Genomic DNA, 27,667 nt, shown 5'->3' on the forward strand with positions numbered 1-27,667 from the left:
GATGCCTCGGAGTAGTTCACTAGATCCACTATTACACATTCTTCATTAAATTAAATAACACTTTTTTTCTTAAACGGATTTATTTATAAACCCTCTGTTCTAAAACTGTTAGAGAAAATGAATCGAAACCCTCTGACCAATCAGAATCAAGAATTCAAACACACTGAAGTATAACTCAGTTTATTAACAATAAAATACAACATTTGATTGGGGGAAAAGTGCATGTTGATAAAAAATGTCAGAGCTACATTAATTTGTTATCTATAATGATATAAGGAACGTTTTTTTAAAAAAAAATATGCAGATATTTAGTCTTAATGAATACAGATCACATTAATACTGGTTTTACGTAAACACTTTAATACAGATGGGAAACACTCAGTGATGTTAGAGAGATATAAATCTCTCTCGCGCGTGCTATATATATATATATATATATATATATATATATATATATATATATATATATATATATATATATAATTAGTCGAAACGTGTGTTAACTGTCATTAGTTTCTAAGCATGCATTTAAAAAATATATAAACTCTTATGTTCTTCATAATAATCAAGCGAATAGAGGTCAGATCAGTAACGTGAAATGAATTCTAGATCCAGCAGCAGCACAGCCTCAGTACTACTAGTCTAACATGGCTCACTAAAACCTAAAGGGAAGAAAATAATACAAAACTGATCTGATGAGTATTAATATTAGGCTCATGTTTCGATTGAATTCAGATCGGTTCTTCACAAGCAGTACATGTAATACTTGATTTATACTCACATGGACACTACAGTGTATGGTGTACAAAAGAGAGCGCCAGTGAGCTTTCTCACAGACGACAGTGAGCTTTCTCACTCGTGTACGGTGATGTCTGCGACGCCGTGCACCTGCGAAAGCTGTTTACAGTCCAGAGAAGCCACCAGCTTCCTCGTCCCAGCGACAGAGGGGATGAAGTGCTCCGTCACCGTCACCGTGGCATGCTTACTCACATCGCTGAGGAAAAGATCACTAATATGAACTCACACACACTCATCACATATAAAGAAACATGTATCATTACGTGCTATTCCTTTTTTATATTAAAGATGTATATACACATATAACATTCAGTGTAACATGTCCTTAACGTTGTAGCAATGATTAAATATACACTATATGACCAAAAGTAAGTGCACACCTGACCTACAGTATGCCCATTCCAGTTTTTCACTAAATGTTGGACTGTGACTGTGGGGATTTGTGATTATTCAGCTACAAGATCATTGGTGATATCATTGGGCACTGATATTGAGATGGTGAGAAAGTCTGAAGTTCACTCAGTGTTCCAGTTTATCCCAAAGTCAGGACTCTGTGTAGGACACTCAAGTTCTTCCACTCAATCCCTAACACACTATGTCTTTTGGGCTTCTTATATATTCCAAGTGAAGGAAATTACAGTATACAGAGACATTCTATACAATGGTTTGAGGAGGAACCACTTATACAGTAGGTGTGAAGTGATAGTCAGGTATTTATACTTCAGGTCATGTAGTGTAGGAGTCTGAATCCAAAAACTCCAAAAATTCCTTTCATTTTAAGCTCTATTCACCTGTGTGTGTAACTGTCCAATATTGTTAATAGCAGAGCTAAAGTTTAGATATTTTAGTTTTTTTTTTTGTTTAATTAGCTAAATTAGACATCATTACTTAATAGTGAATCCTGAACTGAAAGCCATATATACATACATAATATATAATGACTATGTAACATGCAATAACATGACAGAGAACAACGGAAGCAACAAACACTTTCGTTTCTTACCCCACTTTGATGGGATGGAGATTCCTAAGTCCGAGACCTTCAACGCGCAGTACTACATTGCGCAGCGAGCACGGTAACGGGTTGGTGAACGTCAGCTTGGCCGTGGCCTCCTTCCCTACGAAAGCCTCTCCGATAGGCTGTAGTACACAAAACTTAATGTTTATGAAATCCCCAAACACAACAGCTGACTAAATCGCAGAAGGTATTTTTTAGCAGTCAAAATCAGGCTTTTTTTTTTCTTACCTCCACATGGATGTCTGGAGTGCGCAGCCTGAAGCTGGTCTGAGAAGCCAGCACCTGATTGGTTTCATTAACGCGACCTGAGAGAGTGAGCATCAGCGCTGCCTGGTCCACCAACTGGTCCTGATACTGATGATAGGGCAGCACCCAGTCTACAACTTTCTCTGGTGGTATAGAACAAATCTGCTTGATCAAAAGGTTCTCTTACAGCAGTCGTCAGTATTGATTTAGAAAAAAAATCATCACATGTTTGCATTAATGGCCTTGTTGTGTTATATAACTGTTTCCATAGTAACAGCTAAATCACAGATCTAAGTGGATGTTTGTTTAACGTTATTGAAGGAGACTCCAGCGTAAGCGCTTTCCAATATAGGAAGTCTTTACTCTTTCCATCGTCTCGGTAACATCAGAAGGTTTTTTTTATTATTTTTTTTTATTTTTTTTTTTTATTGATTGAGAAAGAAAAAAATTGGGGGAATGACATAGTATTTATACGCTGTCTATTATAACAAACTTTAAGTAATAACAGAAAATAACTGATTTTGCGAACATTCCACAATAGTAACTAGAACTATATAAGGATAGAAAGTGCACTGTTTTATTCTTCAATCTTATACACTATCTCAGGGACCTGCTGCTAAGAAACTGTGTTCATTCTAGTATTACTGCACGCAATATTGTCTGAACTTACAGTATTTACATATAGTATTGACACTGGTCGGTCAGCGCTGTTTTTTGTTTACTGTCTTTGGTGTATTGTCTTTTTTGTATTTTGTGTATCGTCTTGTAACCTTTTGTCTGCACTGTCTTGTTTGTATTGTCCTGCACTGTCTTGTTTGTATTGTCCTGCACTGTCTTGTTTGTATTGTCCTGCACTGTCTTGTTTGTATTGTCCTGCTCTGTCTTGTTTGTATTGTCCTGCTCTGTCTTGTTTGTATTGTCCTGCACTGTCTTGTTTGTATTGTCCTGCTCTGTCTTGTTTGTATTGTCCTGCACTGTCTTGTCCTGCGCTGTCTTGTCCTGCACTGTCTTGTCTGTATTGTCCTGCACTGTTTGCAGCAGATTGCACAGTAGCACTTTATGTATCTAGGACTACTTACTAAGTCCTTCACCCTGTCTTTGTTTTATGTAGCACCCTGATCCTGGAGAAACCTTGTCTCATTTCACTGTGTACTGCAACAGCTATATGTGGTTGTAATGACAATAAAAGCTTCTTGACTTGACTTGACTAATTAATTTAATACTTCTTTATCACCGGTGTAAGAAAAATAAAACACTCCAGGTGATTGGAAATTAATTAAGTAGGATTTAGTCAGTGCAAAAACACACAGATTGTTGCTAATGTTTTTATAACAGCACTTTCACATGTACTTACATATTCCTTATCTGTTTGTCTATCTATCTATCTATCTATTTATCTATCTATCTATCTATCTATCTATCTATCTATCTATCTATCTATCTATCTAAACATATTTATGATATTTTTACTGACTTATAGCTACAGAAATATGATCTGGATTACTGAAAACCTTTTTTTTTTTTGTCATTTTCCTAGATAGTTTCTCTCATGTCTGTAAACGCTCTTCAGCTCTTCAGCTCACCTTCATTTGGCTTGAGATACACAGGAAGTTTCTCAGTCTTCACCGTGTCCTTCAGCACGCCTGTGTAGTACATCACGGCCACCTGGCTGTGCAGTGTGGTCTGGCGCGGCTGCTGGCTCTGGTTCTTCAGGACGACCTTGAGGTGGGCATCAGTGCCCATGCGTGGCCCCTCGCCTTCTACACACACCTCCATGCACACGTCGTCCGTCGCTCCCGACTCATACAGGTCTGGCTTGGTGCCATAGCGACAGGCGGTCTCTACGGCGATACGCTCTTCTTCAGAGCCTGGATAAGGAGACAGAAACTGCTTTATACTCTTATTACTTGCTTGCAAACAAATAATAATTGTTACTTTTCCACAATAAAACGTGTGTAAAAATCTGATGTCACTTACTGCTCTATTTCTATCCCTTCATTTTTTATTCTCACGTGAATGCAAAAGTTTGCGCACCCTTAAATCCAAATAAAGAAGATAAAAGAATCTGTCTCTATTGTGTTGTAATTCCAAACTATTATCAAGAAATTTAACATATTATATTTTACAGATGACTCTTTATTATCATCAATGTTCTGGTTCTAAATTAAACTGATTGTGAATGGTAGTTAAACGCTGATTACTACGGCAACCAGTTGTAGGAACGCCTACCAAAGACTCGCCGAGATAAAATCATTATATGTGTGAGTGCAGCTACACTTTAAACAGTTGAAGAAGGGAAACAAACCTGCAGGCGTGAGTGAACATGATGACACACGTGACAATCATGTTGCCTTGACAAAACCATCTCAAAAACAAACACATAACGTAATCCAAACTTTTTTCCTGGTGACGCTGCTGTTTCTGCTCTTGCTCTGATGCAGTGTGATGCAGTGGAAACTCAGAGCCATTACTCCATCTGACTCGGTTGGTGAAGTCAGAGATTTCAGGCACATACTCGTAACTGATTCATATCTCCAGCTGTTCTCTGATATACTGATATATATCGAGCCCTTAAATCTATATCACTCATTCTTGAGCATTTCTGCACTGAATACTGTTTATTTCTTATCACGTAATGCTAGATGTCATGAAGAGTCCAGCGAATGCATTGTGTGAAGCGTGTTCTCACCTTCAGGATGTTTGTACAGGTGTGTGATGTCAGAACGCTGGTCGGAGCCAACAGCCTTGGTGCTAATACAGTGTCCTACGGCATTTTTCTCTATGTGGATCTTTGAGAAATTGCCGTCTAGGTTCTTCTGCCAGTAGATCTTATCGCTGTTTACCTAAAATCCCACGAAGCATTTTAATGCATGGCGACTACAATTTAACACATCTACACAATTCTATTTCTACAATTTCATCTCTACAATTCTATATTTTTATTTTACTCCGTTTTAACTCTTTTTTATGACATGGACAGTTGAGAAAGCAGTTCTCTGTATGTACGTTGTATGGTTGTGTACATTCATTCATTCATTCATTCATTTTCTACCGCTTATCCGAACTACCTCGGGTCACGGGGAGCCTGTGCCTATCTCAGGCGTCATCGGGCATCAAGGCAGGATACACCCTGGACGGAGTGCCAACCCATCACAGGGCACACACACTCTCATTCACTCACGCAATCACACACTACGGACAGTTTTCCAGAGATGCCAATAAACCTACCATACATGTCTTTGGACCGGGGGAGGAAACCGGAGTACCCGGAGGAAACCCCCGAGGCACAGGGAGAACATGCAAACTCCACACACACAAGGTGGAGGCGGGAATCAAACCCCCAACGCTGGAGGTGTGAGGTGAACATGCTAACCACTAAGCCACCGTGCCCTGGTTGTGTACATGACAAATAAAATTTTAATTATAATTTGGATAGCTTTTTTCTTTTCATTAAGCATCTGTTTATCGTTTTATTGAATAGCCAGGTATTTCATGTGGCACGATATAACTTGGACATTGTTATTGCAACTTGAAATTCTTTTTTCTTTTCTTTTATTGTTTTGCGGAGAATTATCTGCATATAGAACGTAAGAAGGACAAACAAAAAACAAACAAAAAAAAAAATGACGAGATTATAGGATTTATTTCACTCACTGATGGGTATTTCCCCTATCAGACTCACCTCAGCAAAGACAAAAGGTGTGTCGTGCTTCAAGTAGACCTGGCCTGTGCGGATGGCCATGAGAGAGGCGGGGCCACAGCGAAACATCCCCTGACTGGTTTCCTGGGGGGTCGAGTCAACAGCCTGCCAGCCCCCCATACCGGGCGGCAAATCAGGACGAGCCATCCAGCAGTCGTTCCACACATGGAAGTTCCTAAAAAAAAGGAAAGAAATGAAAAATAGAAGAAAAATGTTGTGACTGTTTAAGCTGTTGTACTACTGAAGGTTGTGAGTCGAAAACCAGGTCATCCAAGCTGCCGCTGCTGGGCCCTTGAGCAAGGCCCTTAACCGTCAATTTCTCAGTTGTATAAAATGAGATAAAATGTAAATGACTCGGGATGAGGATGCTACATGCTTTAAATGTAAATGGGTCATCTTTGGGGGCTCTTTGGCTGTTTTCAACACTTTATATTCAAAGTGAAGTGAAGTGCACTTGAAGTGATCTGGTGATTAGTATCTGGGGGAAAGGTCGAACTCACCACACGGAATCAGAGTTGAGTTTGTTAATGGGCTCCATATTCTCGTCAAAATACACATCAGTGGTCAAGGAAACATCAGTGTCGTGGGCAGACTGAAAATTCGTTACGCTCCGTGCTGGGATACCGAGACACCTCAGAACTGAGATACATACAGTATACATATATATATATATATATATATATATATATATATATATATATATATATATATAGAGAGAGAGAGAGAGAGAGAGAGAGAGAGAGAGAGAGAGAGAGAGAGAGAGAGATTACTAAAACCTTTAGTCACACAGTGTCACGCTGTCAAGCTGCTAGATAATTACATACCATAGAGAAACTGATACAGTCTAATAAATACAGTACAACTTGTAATCAGATACTATCTGCTAAAATATCTGCGATGCATTAAAATCTTTCTATGAATTTTTCTCCATTTTTACAGTTTTGCTAGAACTTTGTTTGTGATTAAGAAAAATGTAAAGAGATACATAACTTTTAGAAATACAGTATAAATAGCACACAATGTCACATGGGGTTGGGCCCAGGACACTGTACATGTTAATCAGATAATGAACTAACTCAGATACTGTTGGGGTGGTAGGGCTTGAGGTGGCATGAGAAACACACACACACACAAACACACAAACACACACACACACACACACACGTAAGAAATGTGTCAGGGCCACAGTGAGGTGGACTGCTGGGAATGCGGTCAGGGAATTTTGGAACAGACTGACAGCTAGGTCCTAGGCACAGGGTCGTGCTCCTATTGGTCAGTGGCAGCTATGAATATCCTAGCAGAGCAGTGATACCCAATGTCATGACTCCTCCTTACACACACACAAACCTGTGGTGGTGACCCCGGAGAACACCCAGCATTGGCCGTATTTGACAGGAACTCCTTCATTCTTGTGATACTTCTTGAGAATGTCAACACTGCCGCTCCATGCCGATGGAGACGTCCCACCCTGATAGTTCCCTGACCAGTTTCCTTCCAGAACTCCACAGTCATCTGGGGCATTGATCTGGAGCACAGAGTCAAAAAATATATCTTTAAATAGCCTCTTCAGGCCAGGAGTAAAATCCAGTGATGTGTGTGAAAGGGTTTATGAGCTAAACTAAAAATAACACTGCAATAGTAAATGATTAGTCATAAAAACTGATAAATTATTTTTGGCCGAACAAAAAAATAAAGAGGACACATGTGGATGGTATATTGGGTGTGTTGCCAATATTGTATTTAATTAACAGTAATAATTTTTTTTCTATTTATTTGCCAGTCAATCTTTTCCAAAGTTGTGTGTGTGTAATTTGGAGGTTGTCCATATACAAATAATAACAGGATCAATAAACCACACACAATGTCAGGATCACAGAATAATTTATCCTGGTTGTATAAGAAGGGAAATTATTTATCAGCAAATTATCTGGTGTCACACAGATAAGACTGGGTTCCTTTGTAAGTCTGGTTCTTCTCAAGGTTTATTCCTAATATCATCTCAGGATACTTTTTTCCACACCACCTTCATCTCTGGGTTGCTTATTTAAGATGTATTGATAAATGAATACATTTTAAAATAATGATATTTCTGTATCGTAGATTTGTGGCAATAAGCGTTGTTAAAATCAATATAGAAATAAAACTGAACTGAAATAAGTTGAGACTCAGCCGTGGTTTAATTGTACTAAAATACTCTGCAATAATATTTCACCAATATATAATATAATTAAAGTCGTCTGGTCTTTCAAAGTTAAATGAAAAGATATCAGTATTAATTTTTGGCATGCACATCAGATCATTTGCCGTTAATAAACGACTTAAGGCGGATTATTTTGGATTGCACAATAAATTCTTTCAAGCTCAGATTGTAGATTAATTACAATTTAGTAGACAGACTAAGAACAGTAACCTGACTAAGCAAACACAAACAAAGTACACACTTTACCGAAATATTAATTTAGTGTTTTTTTGGTTTAAGATCTGTTTACCATAGTTGATATTCAAAGGACGTCTGGCATCAACCCAGTAGATCCATCCATTCTCTACACCACTTATACTACTAGGTCACGAGGAACCTGAAGCCTATCCCTGTGGCACAAGGCAGTGTACACCCTGGATAGGATGCCAGTTTACCACAAGGGATAATCTCTAACAAATACCTCAGACAATTTAGAAATGCCAATCAGCCTAGAAGGCATGTCTTTGGACTGACAGAAAATACATAAAGCACAGGGAAAGCATGCAAACTCCACACAAACATGGCGGAGGCTGTTTAACAGCCATCGGGTTCACGCACCATAGCAGATATGACTCGCACCACGTTCACAGAATCTCCACATCCTGATGGACGAACTTCGCTCTTCTCCAGCAGATACAAACAGGCCTCCAGAATTCCTTCCTGAAACTGAGAAACATACAGAGAGACACACAATCGGTAAAAATTGTCTAGAAAATGAAGATGTTGCCCAGTGTGACAGATACTGAATATATCAACTAAACAATCAGAGCTCATAACTACATGAAGTTTAAATGAATACATGACACACATCTATGCCGTATCCACCATCTCTCCATTACAGTTTATGCTTCTGAGTATCATTCATTCTATAAACTGACCCCATTGTTGTATTTTCTCCCATGTATTGATTCCTGGGTGTTTTTGTGTTTTGTTTTATTGATGTGCACACACACACATACTTCACTTTTTCCTCTTCTTTTTTCATTTCATTTTTTCTCTCTCCTTTTCTCAGTGTTCCTCTTCGTCTCAGAGTGGCTTTGACAGTTAATTAAACAATAAGCAATAATAAAATAATCTAAAATACATGATCAATGAGTCCACATGTTACATTTTTTCAAATTACTGATCTGAGATTAATGTTTTGAGTGTGCTATGATTTACATGTTATCTGCTAGTGTACATACTGTATGAGCATCCCTGATTAGCTCCACTACAGAGATAAGCTACAGTTTCTGTGAGGAATTTTACTTTTGTTTGTAGTTAGCTAGCTAGCTAAGGTGTTAGGGCAACAGCTGCTAATTTGTCAACCCTTTGTCTTAGCTAAAATGAACTAATCTGACAAGTTATTAAAAAAAAGGTAGAATTTTTGAAATGATTTTTACTTCTATTTGCAGTTAGCTAGCTAGCTAAGGTGCTAGAGCAACAGCTGCTAGTCTACAACAGCTGCTAGTTTTATTCATCTTATAGCATAGTTTTCAAGTGAAAATCATGAAAAATCTATATTTAAATAACCTTCACTGTTAGCTCAAGCTAGTTAGCTAAATTGAGCAAATTTGACAAGTTAAAAAATAAGGTAGACGATTTTGAATTTCAATTTCCTCATATTTGACAGGTAACATTTTGATGCTAACATTAGACAGCAGGGAATGGTGTCTAAAACTTTAGACAACATTTCAACAGCATGGTGAATGGTAAATGGTTAATGGTCTTAGTGTGAGCTTTTCTCTCTCCTCACTGCACCTGTCCATAGTTCCACGTGCGAGCGCCGATCTGTTTCTGGGTGCCGTAGTAAATTTTCCCAGTGTCGTTCAACACGTACTCGTTTTTCTCAGCATCTCCTTCCATATACACCGTGTCCACTGGAAGATGGAAAACACACAGAGTTAGTTTTGTAGTTCTGTAAGGACACACAAAACCTGGATTACTTCAGTGAGAAACATTCCTACTGTGTGACATTATCAGAGCGAGGTGGGGTGCTGTGCTTTCCGGTGTTTCTGTTCCACACACTGATTACATTGAGCAGAACACTGGCTGCTTTCTTTCTTTACTGACACATGGGCATGATTTTCTGAGGAATGTAAGAGGAGGGCAACAGAGTAAAAGAGGACGCACAGATCACAAAATTATATGAACTAGCATGTACAGGGCTTTTGTTAAGACATCAGATGGATGTATAAGGAAAGGAAAATGAAAGAGGAAGAGGGAGTGTGTGGGGGCTCCTTAGTGAAAGTAAAGGAAATCAGATTTTAGAAAGATAAACAGGAAGAAGAAAGAAATATATTTTACCATGACATGACGTGAAAAGGGGGAGGGAGGACAGAAAGCAATGGGAAGAAAAGACCGTAAAATTTCAAGGAAAAGTGTGCTGAAGATTTGGCACATTGTTGCTGCCTAACTCAACATGTCTGACATTTGGCATCAAAAGGAATGTTGGATTGAGAACAAGAGGGATGGCAGGAGGGTAAGAGAGAGAGAGAGAGAGAGAGAGAGAGAGAGAGAGAAGTTAAAGGTGGAACATAACAACCCCATACTGGCTTAGGCCTGACTTTTGCCTCAGCTAAGCAAACCTGATTTTGATTAAAAGGTAAAGAAGAAAAGCAAATAGACAAAATCATATGAGATGCCTTAAAGGTAAATCTCGCATGTCAGCAAACTGGATGCCAAACTTTAATTGCTGGGAAACTTGATATGCAAATGAGATGACATTGAGTGAGACGAGTCTGTTGTATTCTCAGTCCTTATTGGTCAGTTTCTACACATGCAGCTATAACAGCAGTGCCGGCTGTAAAGCAAAGCCACGAGATTGTTAACAAAATTAGTCTACTTAATGTGTCTTAATACAGTATGTCCTAATATGTAATTAATAAACTTGGAATATGTCGTTGTTTCTATAATAACTGCTAAATCACAAGAACTTGTGTGTTAGATTTGTCAGACCTTTGTTTAACACTAAAATCAAATAATCGTTGATTGTTGGTTGTTTGTTGGAGACTTATTTAACTTTTATGGAAGGAGCCTCAGAGTCGGTGGTTAGTAATAGAAAAGTCTTCACTTTTAAACAGTTTGCACTTTATGATCTTTCAGTAACATGACTGTTTTGTTCTTTACTATCTTACCGACTACTATATTCTGTATATTAATAAATGAAGTAAGGAACATTATATAAAATCTGAAACAATTAATTAGAAATGATATAAATTGATAAATGAATAGATTTAAAATCTATATAAAGAATTTATTTTTTATATATTTCTGTAAAACTGCAATGTAAAAATGTCTGTTGTTAAAAGTAAAATTTAATTGATATTTTATGTAAATAAATCCTGACAATTTTTTAATGTGTACTCCTTTTTGTTTGTACAATTTTTGCAATTATTGTTGTTATTGTATCATTTTATTGTTGTTCTTCCATATAACCATATACCTTTTTTATTACATCATACCGCTTTTAATTTTTATATTTGTTCCTGCAGTTAGTCACATGAGTGTCTGAGTCAATTATATCCTGTTTGGAAAACAATGTCGCCATTTGCATATCTCACCTTTACACCAGGGGTTGAAGAGCATGTAGATGTCTTTCTCGGGGTCATGCGTGGTAACAGACTCACTTCCTGTACTCCGGGTGCTGACCGTGAGCTTGTATTTTCCGATGACAGCATTGGGGGGTGAGTTGATTGACAGTTTGATACGACTGGCATTCTGCTCCACCACCTTGGCTTCCCAGCACAGGTCCTGCAGCTCTTCCTTGACAGGAATGATGATGTGCGTGCCCTTTGACACCAGCGGCAGCAAGCCTTTAAAGGAAGACGTTCAGAAAGCGTGTGTTAAAGGTGATGGATTTTTTTTTACTTGAACCTTTCAACTTTTTAAGTTACAACTCCATTGACCTGAAATATCCTCCTCTTTATGAGCCTGGAGTAGAGAGAAACTTGAAGCCAAGTTTTGATTAATTTTCTCAAGCTCATTCGGATATGCGAGCTGGTGTTCAGAAAGCGGCGTGAAAGAAGCCAAAATATTTCAGCTGTTGCAAGACTTCCAAATAGAACTGTGGTGTAGTAGTGTGATGCATGTGCATGTGGGAAATCACCAGAGTGAAACACTTCACGTGTTTGTTGTTTGTACTATTTCACAAGTTCTCTGCCTTTCCTCTCTTAACGTCCCACCCTTCTTTAGAGGAAAACTATTCTTATTCTTCAACAAACTCGACATATTTATTCACTTCCTTTCATTTAAAAGTTTTTTTTCTTTTTTTTAAGATATTGAGTTATCACATGTGTAAAGCCCCATTTCAGCTCCATTCTCTTATTTCCTGAGTGACACTGAGTGATCTACAAGTTTACATTTGGTCATTCAGTACAGTACATGCCTGTACCGTTCTATGAAACCATTCATAGTTACACCCTTAAAACAGTGTATTGTTCACACAGCTAAGAATTTACAATGTAGAATCTACACTGAACTTCTTTCATTATCTTAATATTATATTTATTATTATACTGTCTTAAACTGTATTATAGGGGGGCACGGTGGCTTAGTGGTTAGCACGTTTGCCTCACACCTCCAGGGTCGGGGTTCGATTCCCGCCTCCGCCTTGTGTGTGTGGAGTTTGCATGTTCTCCCCGTGCCTCGGGGGTTTCCTCCGGGTACTCCGGTTTCCTCCCCCGGTCCAAAGACATGCATGGTAGGTTGATTGGCATCCCTGGAAAATTGTCCCTAGTGTGTGATTGCGTGAGTGAATGAGTGTGTGTGTGCCCTGCGATGGGTTGGCACTCCGTCCAGGGTGTATCCTGCCTTGATGCCCAATGACGCCTGAGATAGGCACAGGCTCCCCATGACCCGAGGTAGTTCGGATAAGCGGTAGAAGATGAATGAATGAAACTGTATTATAAGAGAGAGAATCAGCCTGACATTCACACAGCATTAAACTGGTGAAAGAAAGCAGAGGATTCAAAGATCTTATCAGGTCCTTCTCAGTGACTGAGTACCAAGCTGTACCAATCTTCTATGGCACCAGTTTTGCTTCACTTTTGTAGACAAGAACATATATCTTCTCAAAACAATTGTACTTTTTATATTTTTCTCTCATTTTATTCTCACTTATTTATGGGGGATGTGGTAGCTCAGTGGTTAAGGTGTCAGGCTACTGATCGGAAGGTCATGAGTTCGAACCCCAGGTCCACCAAGCTGCCACTGCTGGGCCCCTGAGCAAATCCCTTAATGCTCAGTTGTAAGTCACTCTGAATAAGGGTGTCTGCTAAATGCTGTAAATGTATTCTGATTCATTTTTATCTGTGTATTTGTGTGATGCAATGTTCCAAATATGTGTAACGGTTGATATGGTGAAGTTTTTTGTGAGCAGTTTGATTGATTGTTCTAATTGGCAATTCATGTAAAACACTGCAACTGTTGGCAAATTATGTTGTACAAGTGAATTTCAACACAAGTCCTGTTACAACTACAATGTCATATTAATCCTAAAACATGCATTTGTCAGCAGTGAAGCTGAGCGGGATTTTAGTATGAGAGATATTCACTATATTACAGTAGCCAAATGTTAAAATGAATAATGACAAACATAGTTTCGGTTTATCGCTAACTTTATCTTACTTTATTTAAGTAACTATTTTTTTCACAGCTTCTTATTTTGTGTCCATGTTCACGCCATTGAGCCTATTTTGTGATCTTCTAAACTGTACACTCATGTTACATACCTCAAATCAGTTTAATAAATGAACCCTTATACATACTCACACCCAGCCTGTTAGATAAAATTCCTACAAGATCATGTTGGCTTCTGGCCATATAACCCCTACTAGAATGAGGTCGGTCAGTCGGCATGGTAGTGTGACAACATTAGCTATCGTAAAAGCATCTGCCACCTCACACTGACCGGTCTTCAGCTCCAGATGCAGCTTGTCAGTGTTGATGTTGAAAGGGCGCGAGAGGTCGAGCATAATCTGAAAGGTCTGGCCTCGGCGGATGATGAGCTCGTCGCTGTGGTAGTTCTCGGTGTGGTGTTCCCTACGGTTCTGGTCGGTCTTTGAGCTGAGCAGATCCACGGAGCGTACAACCAGAGATAAGTCTAGTAGTGATGAGAGGAAACAAAACAAAATACAGATAGCATTAGACGTCAAGACGTTGGGCAAAGTCTAAAGAAAGCACAGCTAGTAAAAGTTTAGCAAGTGTCTGATGTAGTCAAGAAAATCTGAAGAAAATTTGGTTGTCCTCTTACAGGTTTTAGAACACTAAAATTTGAGCAACATTTTGCTCATTGGTGTATTAGAATGGCTTTCATATTTAAATAAACATTTCTCTATTTATCTTTTCCTTTGAAATGTCAAATGGCCAAATATTTAAACTGCTGATGCTGAACTTGTGTAAGAAGTGAGATTCTATGCAAGTCTATGTGTCAAACGGTCACACTCTTAAAACGGAACTTCTCCTTTGAAAACTGTTCATGGTCACAGACTCATTGTTCTAGATGCTGTATAATTCACTAATGAGAAAAGATATGAGAAAGTTTTCAGTCTCACCCTCCATTTCGTTGTCTTCTGTGTAAGGTTGAGGAGGCTCGGGGATCGGTGTCACTTTCGCATCATCTAAGATCGGAGTGTCTTGATCATTTGTAACATTATAAGAGTGGCTCTGACGACGAAAGCAACAGGGGCAAGCTTTTCGTAACCAGCGACGACAACCTCCCTCCTCCTTCGTTTCCGTAGTAACCACTTCCTTCTCAGGGATCGCTTGTCCGTTACTGGCGGCAGCACGGTGGAAGCGACCGACGGCTGAACTGTCTCTGACTGACATCCTGGATCCTGACATTCTGAAAGAAGGAGAAAGAATGGAGCTACAAGTTAGTGTTACATGTTGGATTGGTGGACTATTATTGGAAATTGTAGATTTTAAGGCAAAAAACTTTACATTTTCAGTAACCACTTAATGGTCTGTATGGAGCTTTGACTGGGAATGCAATCCTGGTCCATTAAAAGGCATCATACTCACATTTTCACTAACATTCATATCTTAGGCCAATTTAAACACTGGGACATTTTGTAAAGTGGGAGAAAATCAGAGAACATGGAGGAAACCAATAACTCAGGGTAAAACTCCACATAGGTGCTATAAATGTTCTTTCCAAAGTAGAAAAAAGTTGATAAGTTTGAGAAAGTCACCATGCCAACTGAGCTTAAGGGAATTGTGTGTATGTGCACAAGATGGCAAAACAAAACCAAAACAAACAAAACCAACAAAACCAACAGTGCCCTCTGTTGTTACTGCAATATTATTAACAAAGTCGCTATTTCTGCAAGAGCTATAAACTAAGTCCTATAAACATTGCTTTGTTTTGCCCAAATTTACAAGCATAACCCTAAACAGCCTTAAATTGCATCTGAGATTATCGCCAAATGATCAACAGATATCTGATTCACCTCACACAGCTGCATTTCACAGTGAAAATGAAAGTCTTGCCCTACAGCCATACAGCCTTCATGAAGCCTCTGTGTCCACATAAGAGCTCTCACAATCAGAAAGGGTTAACTGTGTGTTAATATGAACCATGTGCTTGACTCTCAGCTCCCAGCAAATCTCCTTCCCTCTAGTTAGACTTTTCTCTCCCGTTCTGCATCTCATCATCTGTGCAGTTTTATCGTTGTTTTTGTGGTTAATCTTCCTGCTGCATAGTGTTTCTCAACCCAACATTCCCAAAACACAGAGACCTTTGGAAAATCAAACACACACATATCCAAACACACACAAGAAGGTGGTTATTGCCCACACAGATATACACACACCATTTCCACAAGTATATGCCTCAGTAGCTAATGTTCAAACATGTCTTGATATCACCAGCATTATGAAACCTTTATGGCACATATCCATATTTTCATTCTAAGAGCTCACATTCTTAGCCGGTTGTGTGTGTGTGTGTGTGTGTGTGTGTGTGTGTGTGTGCGCACATGCTTTATATGGCTTGTGGAATGCAGGTCTGACCTCACTAAACCGCCCCTCCCGTGACCATGACCGCACTTCCCCGACATTCATGCATTATGAAGGAGGGGCTGTGAGAATGAGATTTATTAGGATTTCTGTGCACTTTTTGTTTAACAGATTTCTTGGCCTGTGTCCTAAGTGCAATTTACAAATACCATTTGAAGAAGCCTAAACAGAGAATTCCTCTCAGACCGTTTTTTTCTGAATGCAGCGTGTGATCAGAAGATTCCTGTTTTTAATCACATGCCCTCGATTGTACCTCTGCACAGCTGTGAGAAACAAATCCCAATGTTCTTCAAACCCCTTGCATGTCTCCCCAGTCATCATTATTAGTGAGCGCTTTAATTTTTTGTCAAGATTATATGATTTTCATGTTAATACAAGACAGCTGTGTAAAAAAACACTGCCTTAAAAGAGTTTATATGACTATAGACTTTTTATTATATAATATTACATAGTACAATATATAAAATTATATTTATAAGTCTAACTCTTTCTTATCTCAGCTGGATATAAAAGCTTATTTTGTACCTAAGATCTTCAACTTTAATCCTAAAGACACCCCAGGACTCTACTATGCGCTTATAATATATAAGCATCATCAACTCAATTTTTACTATACCGTTATTGTGTGTAACTAAATTAATATGAAAAATTAGACATGCTGTATGCTAATCTAAAATAATTCTGAATAAGAAAATCAACTGTATTCATAATTAATATAATTAATAATGCATTCATAGCTAAAATCAGTCATGTTTAGCTACTGCAGTGCTAGCCTCTTGACAGAACTCTATCTTAGTTAATGCTAACAATTGTTCTTAAAACTTTTAGGCTCAATGGTTCCATGATTACTTAATACATGATCTATTCAAACTCTATTACTTACTGAATGTTGTGCTAGGATTCTCTAAGATATTAGCTGTTTTATTCAAAGCTTAATTTCATAGTGTATAGTAAATTAGCTATATAGCTATATACAGTATAGTATAATTAGCTAATCCATCTCCATGCTGTAACTCAAACGCTAGTTATAATTAACAGTGTATTTTATGAACTATTACCAATCTATGCATACATGGTTAGCTAACATCCTTCATTAACTAATATACTGTAAGTTTAGTTACTGCAACAATTGCTTCTTGGAGAAATGCTAGCTTATTTCCTTGCTAACAATTTTACTACAGACTTAAGCAGTAAAAGTTATTTTTGAAGCATTTCATAACCTTCTTAAAGACTCTGTTACTTACTGAATGTTCTGTTAACATTTTCTGGTACCTTAGTTGTTTTATTTAATAGTTTATAGTATCTAACTGCCAAGCTAAATTATTTTCTGAAGTATTATGGGGCAGATTGTATAAGTTTAGCTAACCCAGAGGCTAGTTATTTCATTGTAAGCTATATCTACTTCGAAGACTTGATGTAGCTTAGAATCACAATAAAATTGTTTATTTTCGAAATAAAGATGTCTGGATGATACCACATGAGCTTTGTATAAGCTGTGTATTTGGCCAAGATGAACTGTGTGATCTTTTACATCCCGTATTCAGTCTGTGTCTGGGAAAGCCACGGCTAAAACATTGATCAGTGCAGTGTCTGAATTGTCCCTGTGAGACAGAGTTATAAATCTGAGGCTTTCATCATGTTGTGACTGTGACAAAGAAGCTACAATGCTGTACAGAGGGGAAAAATGTGTGTATGTGAGAAAGTGAGAGAAAGACTCCACAGAAACCTTTCTTACAGTTCTTTGAACCATACCAAGTCCATCAATCCCTGGTAAAGTCCTAAACTACTAGGTCTGTTTTCACTCCAAGTCCCTTTCACTCTATTCATGCTTTTCTGTCTCCAGCTGGAAATAAAACACTTACAAGCCATTAATGGCACAAACAATATCCATGAGCTCTGTGATCCACAATCCAGCAGCATTAAGGGTTAAAGGTCTAAGTCGCTTTCTCGACTGATCGTCTGTCACAGATCTAAAGGAGGGTCAGCTGTTGGTATGAAGCCAGTTGGAAAGCTGGTTGCAGCTGCTGGAGTGCAAGATGAAGGTCCCAGTACAACAACAAGGCCTATCTTAACTTACTGGCCTTATCGAGCTCAGAAGGTGTCTTACATTACACGCATTACAACAGGTCAAATAAGAAATGCAACAATTGCTATTGTACAAGTTAAATGCACATTTTTGTCATTTTTTCTGTCAATAGAGTGACCAGGTTTTATTAAAGGTCTTACAGCGGGGACTTATCATTATTTCGCTCTTTCTTATATGCGTCCATTCCATGTTGTAACTCTTTGTTCAGGAGGAAGTGCAGGAAACTACATGTAATGCCAAGCAATGAGCTCAGCGACTATGAAGTGTTTAACTAGTAGGATGTTTCATCAGGACTATTCCCAGATTTTACACCACCTTAGACGTGTTATGATTCAACACGACGTGAACAAACCTAAAGATTTAGTCATTTAGTCATTATAGTTTTATTACAAGTGTATTGCCTTTGATTCACTCTGGTGTTGGAAAATTCAGAGACGTCACCCAGACCTCTCACTCTGAAAAAGACATTCACTTTACATATTCTATCTTGTCTTCTCACACATTTTCAGCAAGCCTGAGTTCATCAGCCTCATCAAGAGTTGAACTCACAACAATCTGGTTATAAATCCATAATCCCTCAAACACTAAACTTCAAGCTTCAACCATTCACTTCTTGCCCTTGACTTTTTTATTTATGCCCTCATTTTATTTGCTCATGTACTTTCTTTTCTCTTGCCTAGTAGTTCTCCTTTCTTTGCCTCTCCTCCCATCCTTTGCCTGTTGCTTTTGGCCAACTAAGCCTTCCTCTTTGTATTTGAATGTAAAAGTGCATGGGCTCAGTCCTGAGATACTGTACAGTAAGTCTAACTCCAGACCGCCCACCCAGAAACCGCCCGCCCAGAAACCGCCCGATAAAAACACTTCACCTCTCAAATTCCTTCACCTCAAAACCATCCTATAACCCATGCATAGCTTTCTGAGACTTTATATCCCGACAGAGGTTTGACGAAAGCAGTGATAGCCCGACAGCAGTAAACTTCTGAGTCTTCAGTTACGCAATTCCTTCAGACAGATGTTGCATGCACTCATTGTGTGTGCAGCAATGACTGATGAGTTTTATGGAACTGTAAAAGTTTTCATGCTCCTGTGTCATCAGGAAGCCTTCAGCAAGATAGTTAACAAAGACAAGATCCTCAATGATAATCAATCTAGCTTTGGAGCCATACTACATGAAATGCTTATTTGAGGTAACTTTTTGAGTATCTATACTCTATACAACACTTAAATCTGAAAGAAAATAAGAAAATCTGGCAAACTCTGAGGCATTAACAATGGATCATTTTAAAAATTTTTGAACTGGCCCAGAAATTCAACAACCTGTTAAACAACCTAGTCTGAATACAGACAACATTCCCCTTGCAAAATATTGATGTATCTCTTGAACACGAGTTCCCAGGTTCCATTTTAAACAATCACACCTATCTGAAGTGAGTTATTTATGACTCCGAGAATTTGGACAGGACCCAGCCCAAGCATGTGGTCTGACACTGGTGGCAAAACACCAAGAGCCAAATTCTATTACCAAAGAGTATAAAAGTCAAATGGCCTGTGCCCTGTTTAATGGCTTAATAAACAACGCATCAACTTGTGAAGGATTTTATATTGCATTACACATCATAATTAGCAAATGAAACACAGCTTAAACACAGTTATTTGCAATAGAGCTTAAGAAAATCTTTTTATTCTATTTAGCTACTATTAACTCTTAACAGCTCTTCTGCTTAACCGGTTCAGTTGCCTAAAAAACATTCAGCTGTTAACACACAGTCTTTATACAGTATGTGATCAGCTGGGCACTAAGTAACACTAAGTAAATATTAATGCTACATTACATTCACAGAAAAAATGATGTTGGGGCAGTACCTCGTGGCTTTTACCTGAAAATATTTGTGTACCTTAATGTGCAATTAAATCTTTACTTTACACCATTTTTGTATCTTAAATCATAATCAATTGGATAGAGGCATTGATTTAAAAAGGAACATTAACTGATGCAACAATCATAAATAGATTACCGGTATGTAAAACAATCATACATATTATTAAACTAGTCTTTGATCCCAGTTGATTAAAATTGATCCCATATTTATTGCAGGCTATTAAATCAAAGCAAAATGAATTGTATGATAGCTGATTCTGATCAGAGGCTACAAATTGTAATGAAAATGTGTTGTATCATCACAGAGTCTGTGGTATTACCAAAAATGATCTGAAATTGTTGGTAATGATCATTTTGCATCATGGGGAAACCTAAAGTCTATCTCTGAGGGCACCATAACTGCAATGAGGAAGGGATTCATACTATTATTTGTGAATGTGTGTAAGGATTATTTTAACGTCTTAAGTGCTAAATTAACACAGAGAGATCTGATGGATTAAAGAAGGGTCTCTGGTGACCCAAGTCCCAGAACTTCCAGAATTACTCATGTTTCTACAACTTCTGGTTCATTTGTACATCGCTGAACTGTTACTAATATTCAGCTAGACTGTATGAGGACTATAAAACAAAAGGAAAACCCTCTCAAGACTCAAATTTATAGCCTAAATGAGATTATGCCTTATTTAACTATAAAATACATTTGCGCAGAGATCCTAAGGAGGTCAATACTGTAGGTTTCTCCAATCCAAAAAAGGTTCTGCCAACCCATTCAGTTAGAAGAAAGAAATAAAAAAAAAAAAAAACAAAGAGCTGTTCGTCGATCTCCAGCTGAGAGCAGCAATTAAACTTAGAGCTGATTTAATATCCTTTTAGCTAATTCAAAACGGTGTGTTCAAAATTCAGCCCAGGGACTTCTGGCTGTTCTTTAGGCACATACAAAGACCTGCCTTAACACAAACATGCCTTCAGAATTAAACGCTTCTACATGAAGAAAGAGTAAGCAGTAATAAGATAAAGAAAATGTTAGTGGTAGCATTAGTGTTTGGTGTGACAACCTTTTGCTTCTTTGATTAAAAAAACAGTATTCTCAGGTAGAATTTGTGCAGTTTTAATTAGCTGGTAAGTTTTACTGAGATTTATTTAAATATATTGAATATTCTGGTGTTAGACATATACTTGGTTAAGAGTAAGATTTTGGGAGGTTATTTTCTTTTTTTTTCTTTACTTAGACGACAGCGGGTGTTTAACGGGACTCTAAATCGGTGTAATATTTTTGTGTACATCTTTCCTGCACCGAGCTGCATTATCTTGGACTTCGTTGTGAGGAGGATAAAAGTGCCATAATAATTTATTAAACATTTTTTATGCTGTGATGGATTTTCAGAGAACGCTGCTCTTGTATGGAAGTGATTAAGGAGTTGGACTATTAATCAGAAGGTTGTGAGTTTGAATCCCAGGTTCACCAAGCTACCTCTCCTGGGGCGGTCGTATAAATGTAAGTCACTCTGGATGAGAGCGTCTACCAAATGCTGTAAATGCATTTGTGTTATTTTTTGTTTGTTTTTATTTTCTTGCTAATTATTTTCACTTGCAACCAATGTATTGTGTTTTAGGTTTGTCAAGACTATGAAAGGGTTATTATTTAAATAAACTCTAGTTAGGCGTTAAATCGAACTCTATACGTTAGTAGAATTTTAACTCCACAGGAATGACTTCATAGACTTTCAGATCATTCAAAGTGCTGTGGAATTCAGCAGAATGTCTAACAAACACACATTCTTTTCTATCATCTCCCAAACTGATGATAATAACAATAATGATGATGATGATGATGATGATGATAATGATGATGATAATGATGATGATGATGATAATAATAATAATAATAATAAATAGCATCTTAAAATAGTCCACTGAATAACGTATTAAAAGTCTCTGATACAGAAATAATGCAAAACCTTTGAAACAGAGTGAGAGTAAAAAATAAACAGTGAAAGTAAAAATTGAAAGTCAAGATAGAAAGGTTTATATGCCTTTATAGACAATGACGTATGTGTGTGTGTGTGTGTGTGTGTGTGCTGGTGTACACAGCAATTCTGTTATAATAACAGTGTTATATTTAAAGCCATCCTGTATTTAGCATGCTGTTGAAGTATTTTGGGAGAGTATTTATTTACTAGTATTCGTGGCATTCTGAGATCAAAGCTGCAGCAAGAAGAAAAGTTCAGAAGTGAGTTGGAGATATATTAGGAATCATTTATAAAGTTACCTGTTCTCCAGCAGCTCCGCTTCCAGTTAGTTGGAGTTGGTAAACGTTTGTAACATGTGCGATTCCACACTGAAAGCTGGGCTTTATAACGCATTTAAACACAACACTCACGCAGTTCTACACACGCCCACTTCTCTGTGACAATACACCAAGGCTGGGTTTGTCGGATATTACGATTGGAGCCCACCAGAGAGAGGCGTGTGCTTGTGTTCATGTGGGGACTAAACTAAAGACAGGAAAACGTTATGTCCGAGTAACAGTAGCCTGCTGTGTAGTACAGATCTGATAGACATTCAAATATGGGGTAACACTAATGGACCACAAGACAAAAAAGGGCACACTCTTAGAACCCCAATAAACCTTTTATTCTATGTAGAACCCCAGGGTTCTTTACTTAACTCTGAAGAACAAAACACTATATAACCTTTTTTTGTGCCAAGAAAGTTCTATAGTGTCTTGTGTATTGTCTTTTGTGTAATGTCATGTATTTTTTGTTTGCACTGTCTTTTGTCCTGCACTGTCTTTCTGTCTTGTTGTCTTTTGTCCTGCACTGTCTTTCTTTCTTGTTGTCTTTTGTCCTGCACCGTCTCTCTGTCTTTTGTCCTGCACTGTCTTTATGTCTTGTTGTCTTTTGTCCTGCACCGTCTTTCTGTCGTTTGTCCTGCACTGTCTTTCTGTCTTTCTGTCTTTTGTCCTGCACTATCTTTCTGTCTTGTTGTCTTTTATCCTGCGCTGTCTTTCTGTCTTGTCTTTTGTCCTGCACTCTCTTTCTGTCTTGTTGTCTTTTGTCCTGCACTGTCTTTCTGTCATTCGTCCTGCTCTGTTTGCACCAGGTTGCACAGATGCACTTTATGTATCTAAGAATAACTTACAAAGTCCTTAACTGTGTCTTTGTTCCATGCAGCATCACGGTCCTGGAGAAACGTCTCATTTCGCTCTGTACTGTGTCGGCTATATATGGTTGAAATGACAATAAAAAGTTATTAGACTCCTGACTAGTGTCAACAAAGAACACTTATTCCTTTTAGCACCTTGCCGGGTTGCATTGTAAAATAATTATTGCATTCAATATACTGCATTTAATGTTTTTTGCATGATTATTATTACTATTATTGAATGTATATGAATATATATGAATGATCCCATAACAGTTCTAAATAGAACATGTTCAAAGGCCACAAAGAACACTGCAGGGTTTTTGATTGTTTCTTGATTGCTTGATTAAACCCTTAAAAGGGGATTCTACAGTATATAGAACCTTCCAAATATGTAGCACCTGATAGAACCCTTTAAGTGAACTGTGATTATTGTAAATAATTAAAATCACCAAAGTCAGAGATGTCTCAGTGCTGTAGCTTTTATTTTAAACATAGCTCTATGATAAGATGTGTGTACAGTTTATATAAAGTATTATAAGTGGAGAGGTTTTCTGTGCATGGGCATTAGAAGAATAAACAAAATACGCAATTCACTGGTATTTCCACATTCTTACTGCAGGTCAGCTCTGCAGTTTAGCTTTTTCCATTTTATTGCACAACAACAGGCATTTCTAGAAGTTCAGAGGGTCAAGAGTTAACAACTGCCCAGCTCTGCTCTTTTCACATCCTGTCATTTGGATTACAAATGACTAATGTCATTATAGTCAATTAATCATTACAGATTGGTTCACATCCATGTGTGTGTTTTATCCAGAAAGTGTAAAGCTGCTTGTCTGTGTGTGTCACCTGTCTCGTATTATTTAATGAATTATACATACTGCACTGTGCAGGAGTCTGTAAAGCGTAGTAAATGTCCTCAAAAGTAATGAAATTAAATGCTCTAAATAAAAATGATGTTCTCACTCAGTCACCTACAGAATTTTATATTTTTATAAAGAAGAAACAGAATGATCTGAAGAGGGGAAAAAACACAGGAAGTGAAACAAAGAAATGACTATAATGAGCAATCAGAAGTTAGGTAATAAAAATTCTGTAGAAGTGATATAGCGGATTCTTCTGAGACGCAGCATGAATAACAAGTCATTGCTGAAAAAAGGCTGTTTGTAATATGTGCAAACCTAATAAATAATAAAACGTCTTATTTTTTAATTAAGGAAGAATAAATATGATTTAAGTAAGGCTTGTCTGCTCGTTATAACATAGTAAGCTTTAGGTCAAATTGGAGAAGGGTCCATATGAATAATGGTTGTTACATCCTAAAACTGGTACTGTACTAAAGGTATAAGAAACATAGGTTAAGATAGGAGGTGTGTTTGGATGTGATGATTGTTTCCTGTAATATTTTAAAAAAGATTTGGCTGGTGAAGGAAGTGGCCGCTCAAGATGTTGGAAGCAGATAGGATCACCCAGTGACCCACTGACCAGTGGAAAATAAACTCATGAAAGACATTATGTAGACATCGAGAGTCACTGTACATTGATGAGATCAGAGCCAGTCAGGGCTCCTGGAAATGAAATATAAACAGTGTCTTTATATGAACAATTTGAGGTCAAATAAAGGGTATGATTTGCTGGTCATTACTAAAGAGGAAATTTATTTTTTAAAACGTTAAAACGTACCAGCTATGAAGACACAGGCCGAGCTGGTCAAACTGAAATACCATCTGTGGCTGCAGATAAGGGCTGGTCGAAAGGAAAACATTTCTGAATTACCATGATTAGACAACTAACAGAAGAAAATAAACACAGCAGTAAGGCAGTTGGAAAACCAACATGCGACATTTATTGAGCACATCAGTTAAGAAATTAGGTAGCTGAAAAAGAACTTGTATGGTCTACCAGTTTGATCAGATCAGCCTCTGTCTTGGAAGCTCGTTAGTGTGAACTCTGTGTGAAGAGAGTGTAGAGCACCGAGGTGGTGGAATGAACTTCCCCTAGATTAATCAGATGAAACAGTTGAATCATCTTCAAACGATGGTGAAGACCTACATCTTTCTGAAAGACTTAAACACACACACATACACACACACACACACACACACACAAACCCTGTATTTTTGTACGTCACTTTGGATAAGAGCGTCTGCCATATGCTGGAAATGTAAATGTACAATGTGTGATCATGTAAGTCTCAGGAGATGTTCAGGTGGCTGTTTTAACTTCTTCTGAAACATCAAACAAATATTCTTGTTATAATAGAAGGTATGAAGCATAGACGAGGGCTCCCTCTAGTGGTTGTACTTCAGATGTGCACTTTTGGACATTTTTTCTAACAATAAATTTTCTGGACTGTAATTATGATTTAATTACTGTGTCAATACTATTACATACTCATCATGTAATGTTGTACGAGTCATTTTAAATGTTAGTGTACTCAATACCGTACAAACATTATTATGTATTTATTATGGGTTATGTAGTGTTTATTACTTTCAAACTTTGGCTTTAAAGTTATTATATACTAAAGATTAAAGAAAAATAAATTCACTAATAAATGATAAACGCAAAATTCACCTAAAAAAAAATTGTTTATAATTATCAGTTTCGACCTGTAATGACGTTTAGCTTCGCGTCGCGCTCTACGTGTCGTCATCACCCTGCGACACCGTTTTCTCCATTGACCATGTGAGCTTATTTACAGGGATGTAAAAACATTGAGGTTCGTATTCTGTGTTTATGTTATTAGCTTTTTTTTACATGATGTACTGTATCTAATGCTACTAAAGACGTACAACTAGACGTACTGCTACATTTATCAGTTTAATAAGTTATACATACATATACATGTACATACTTTGGAAAGAATCTACAGTACAAAAGTAAAATAAAGTTTGTTTTTGTCTTTAAACGTTTAGGAATTTGTAATCAATTTATAGTAAATAAACACAAAAGGTTTAATGATCCTGTGGATCAGATCTGTGAAACATTGCACTTTGAAATAAATAGCAAAGCCAATTATATCAGTGTTGATTTATAAACACTGATATGTTGATTTGTTTTTTAAAGGAAATGAATCTAACCCTTTATTAACATTGCTTGCATTTATCTTTCAAATACAGAGCACCAAAGGAAACGTCAAGTGAGACTGAATACACGTTTTGTTTGCTTACTGTGAGACACTGAAAAGAGAGATGGTGGAGAAGATGGAAGCAAAAGGGCAGAAGCATGCTGGTGAAAAAGGGCAGAAGAAGATGAATAAGAAGCCTGTTCGGAGTAAAGGAGGAGTAAACAACAGCCGTGATGAGGAAGGAGGAAAGAGGAAGCGTCTGGATGCGATGACCGTGGGTTATTTTCGCCGTGTGAGTGAGAGACTGAGCGAAGGATTCACAGACGATGAAGAGCGAGGTAAAGCCGAGGTCATGACTTAACCTACAGGCGCTGGTATAATAAAGAGGCTCTTGGATTGTTCCTGCAATATGTGATTCCAGATCTTACTTCTAGATTTCTGTCAACTGCAGTTAATAAAAGTGCTTTCCTTCAGATCTCTTTGTCGAAAACGTTCTCTCTGAGGTGAAGGGACAAGCTGGCCTCGTCGCTACAGATATGACGGGCAGTCTGGCTCTCCAGAAGCTTCTGTCATTGGCCAGCCTCAAACAGGTGACGGAGGTTCTGGTCGAACTGGGTGGAGAAACGGGGTCGGGGTTTAAAAGTGTATCGTGTGACAGATGTGGAGGTCATGTGATAGAAAGTGCTATCAAGCAAATGGCCAAGTGGACAGGTAAGAATGACACTTAATGCTGTATCTCTTATCAATGCACGAAAACAATGAGCGATATGGAGGCATTGTTATTTCTATGACCCTGATTATTCACTTTGTTTACCCAGATCACACTGATAAATTTTAGCTGTGTCCGAAATGACACACTGCATTTACACTATGTTCTACGTACTCTAGTATCTAGTGTATAAAGGGTCATATTGGCAGTCGATGGCAAATGTCAAAGGCATGTAATGCAACGCTGCTAGTTTTAGACGAATTTTAAAATGATGAAACGTGACACTGGCTAATTTAAAAGACATTTGTAAGACATATTATCAACCGGAGTGTCATCAGCCAGCTTGAAGTTTATTTTCTCATCCAGCATCAGCACCGGTTACCTCTTACCCTCTTTCTCAATGTAAGCAAAGCTAAATAAGTGCATCTTTTACTCCCCCTTTAGTGTGAACACACTCTCTGTTGTTTATACTGCATGTGGTGTAGAACTTTGTGTAAGTATACATATTGGGACATGTCTTTTTGTCTTTCTTTTTAGAGGATGATAACTCTGAAGAAAAGAGCAGCTCAGGGAATGAACCTGAGGAAACAGAGAACCGCGGGACGCTCGAGGATCAGGCGCTAACTCTGTGCCGAGTGGTGAGAGAGAATCTCGTAGACTTCATCAAAGACCCTCACGGATCTCATGTGCTTCGAACACTTATACACGTGCTCGCCGGATGTTCGGCTGGAGAGCAGTCTGATGCACATCCAGGTGGGAGAGCAGAGTCTACAGTTATCA

General features: G+C 38.0%; 2 protein-coding genes across 2 annotated transcripts in view; one reads left to right on the forward strand and one right to left on the reverse strand.

Annotated features, from left to right (window-relative positions):
- Positions 1-472: 472 nt before the first annotated feature.
- On the reverse strand, positions 473-22,369 carry tgm1l1 (transglutaminase 1 like 1). The gene is made up of 14 exons (XM_060868769.1): positions 22,234-22,369; positions 14,535-14,824; positions 13,892-14,083; positions 11,544-11,795; positions 9,742-9,860; positions 8,560-8,667; positions 7,110-7,287; positions 6,263-6,401; positions 5,745-5,937; positions 4,752-4,905; positions 3,646-3,930; positions 2,045-2,205; positions 1,802-1,938; positions 473-994 (listed from the first exon to the last, which is right to left on the reverse strand). Exons 2-14 carry the CDS (start codon positions 14,821-14,823, stop codon positions 853-855), a joined length of 2,349 nt encoding a protein of 782 aa, XP_060724752.1. The 5' UTR covers position 14,824; positions 22,234-22,369; the 3' UTR covers positions 473-852.
- Positions 22,370-25,742: 3,373 nt separating this feature from the next.
- LOC132844930 (nucleolar protein 9) overlaps positions 25,743-27,667 on the forward strand; it is a 10,440-nt gene continuing 8,515 nt past the window's right edge. The window contains exons 1-4 of the mRNA XM_060868837.1: positions 25,743-25,830; positions 26,231-26,516; positions 26,653-26,889; positions 27,425-27,640. Of these exons, the coding sequence (XP_060724820.1) occupies positions 26,303-26,516; positions 26,653-26,889; positions 27,425-27,640 (667 nt within the window). The 5' untranslated portion in view covers positions 25,743-25,830; positions 26,231-26,302. The remainder of the gene's footprint in view (positions 25,831-26,230; positions 26,517-26,652; positions 26,890-27,424; positions 27,641-27,667) is intronic.

The sequence above is a fragment of the Tachysurus vachellii genome, chromosome 1, assembly GCF_030014155.1.
Source record: "Tachysurus vachellii isolate PV-2020 chromosome 1, HZAU_Pvac_v1, whole genome shotgun sequence".
In the NCBI taxonomy this organism is placed as follows: domain Eukaryota; kingdom Metazoa; phylum Chordata; class Actinopteri; order Siluriformes; family Bagridae; genus Tachysurus; species Tachysurus vachellii.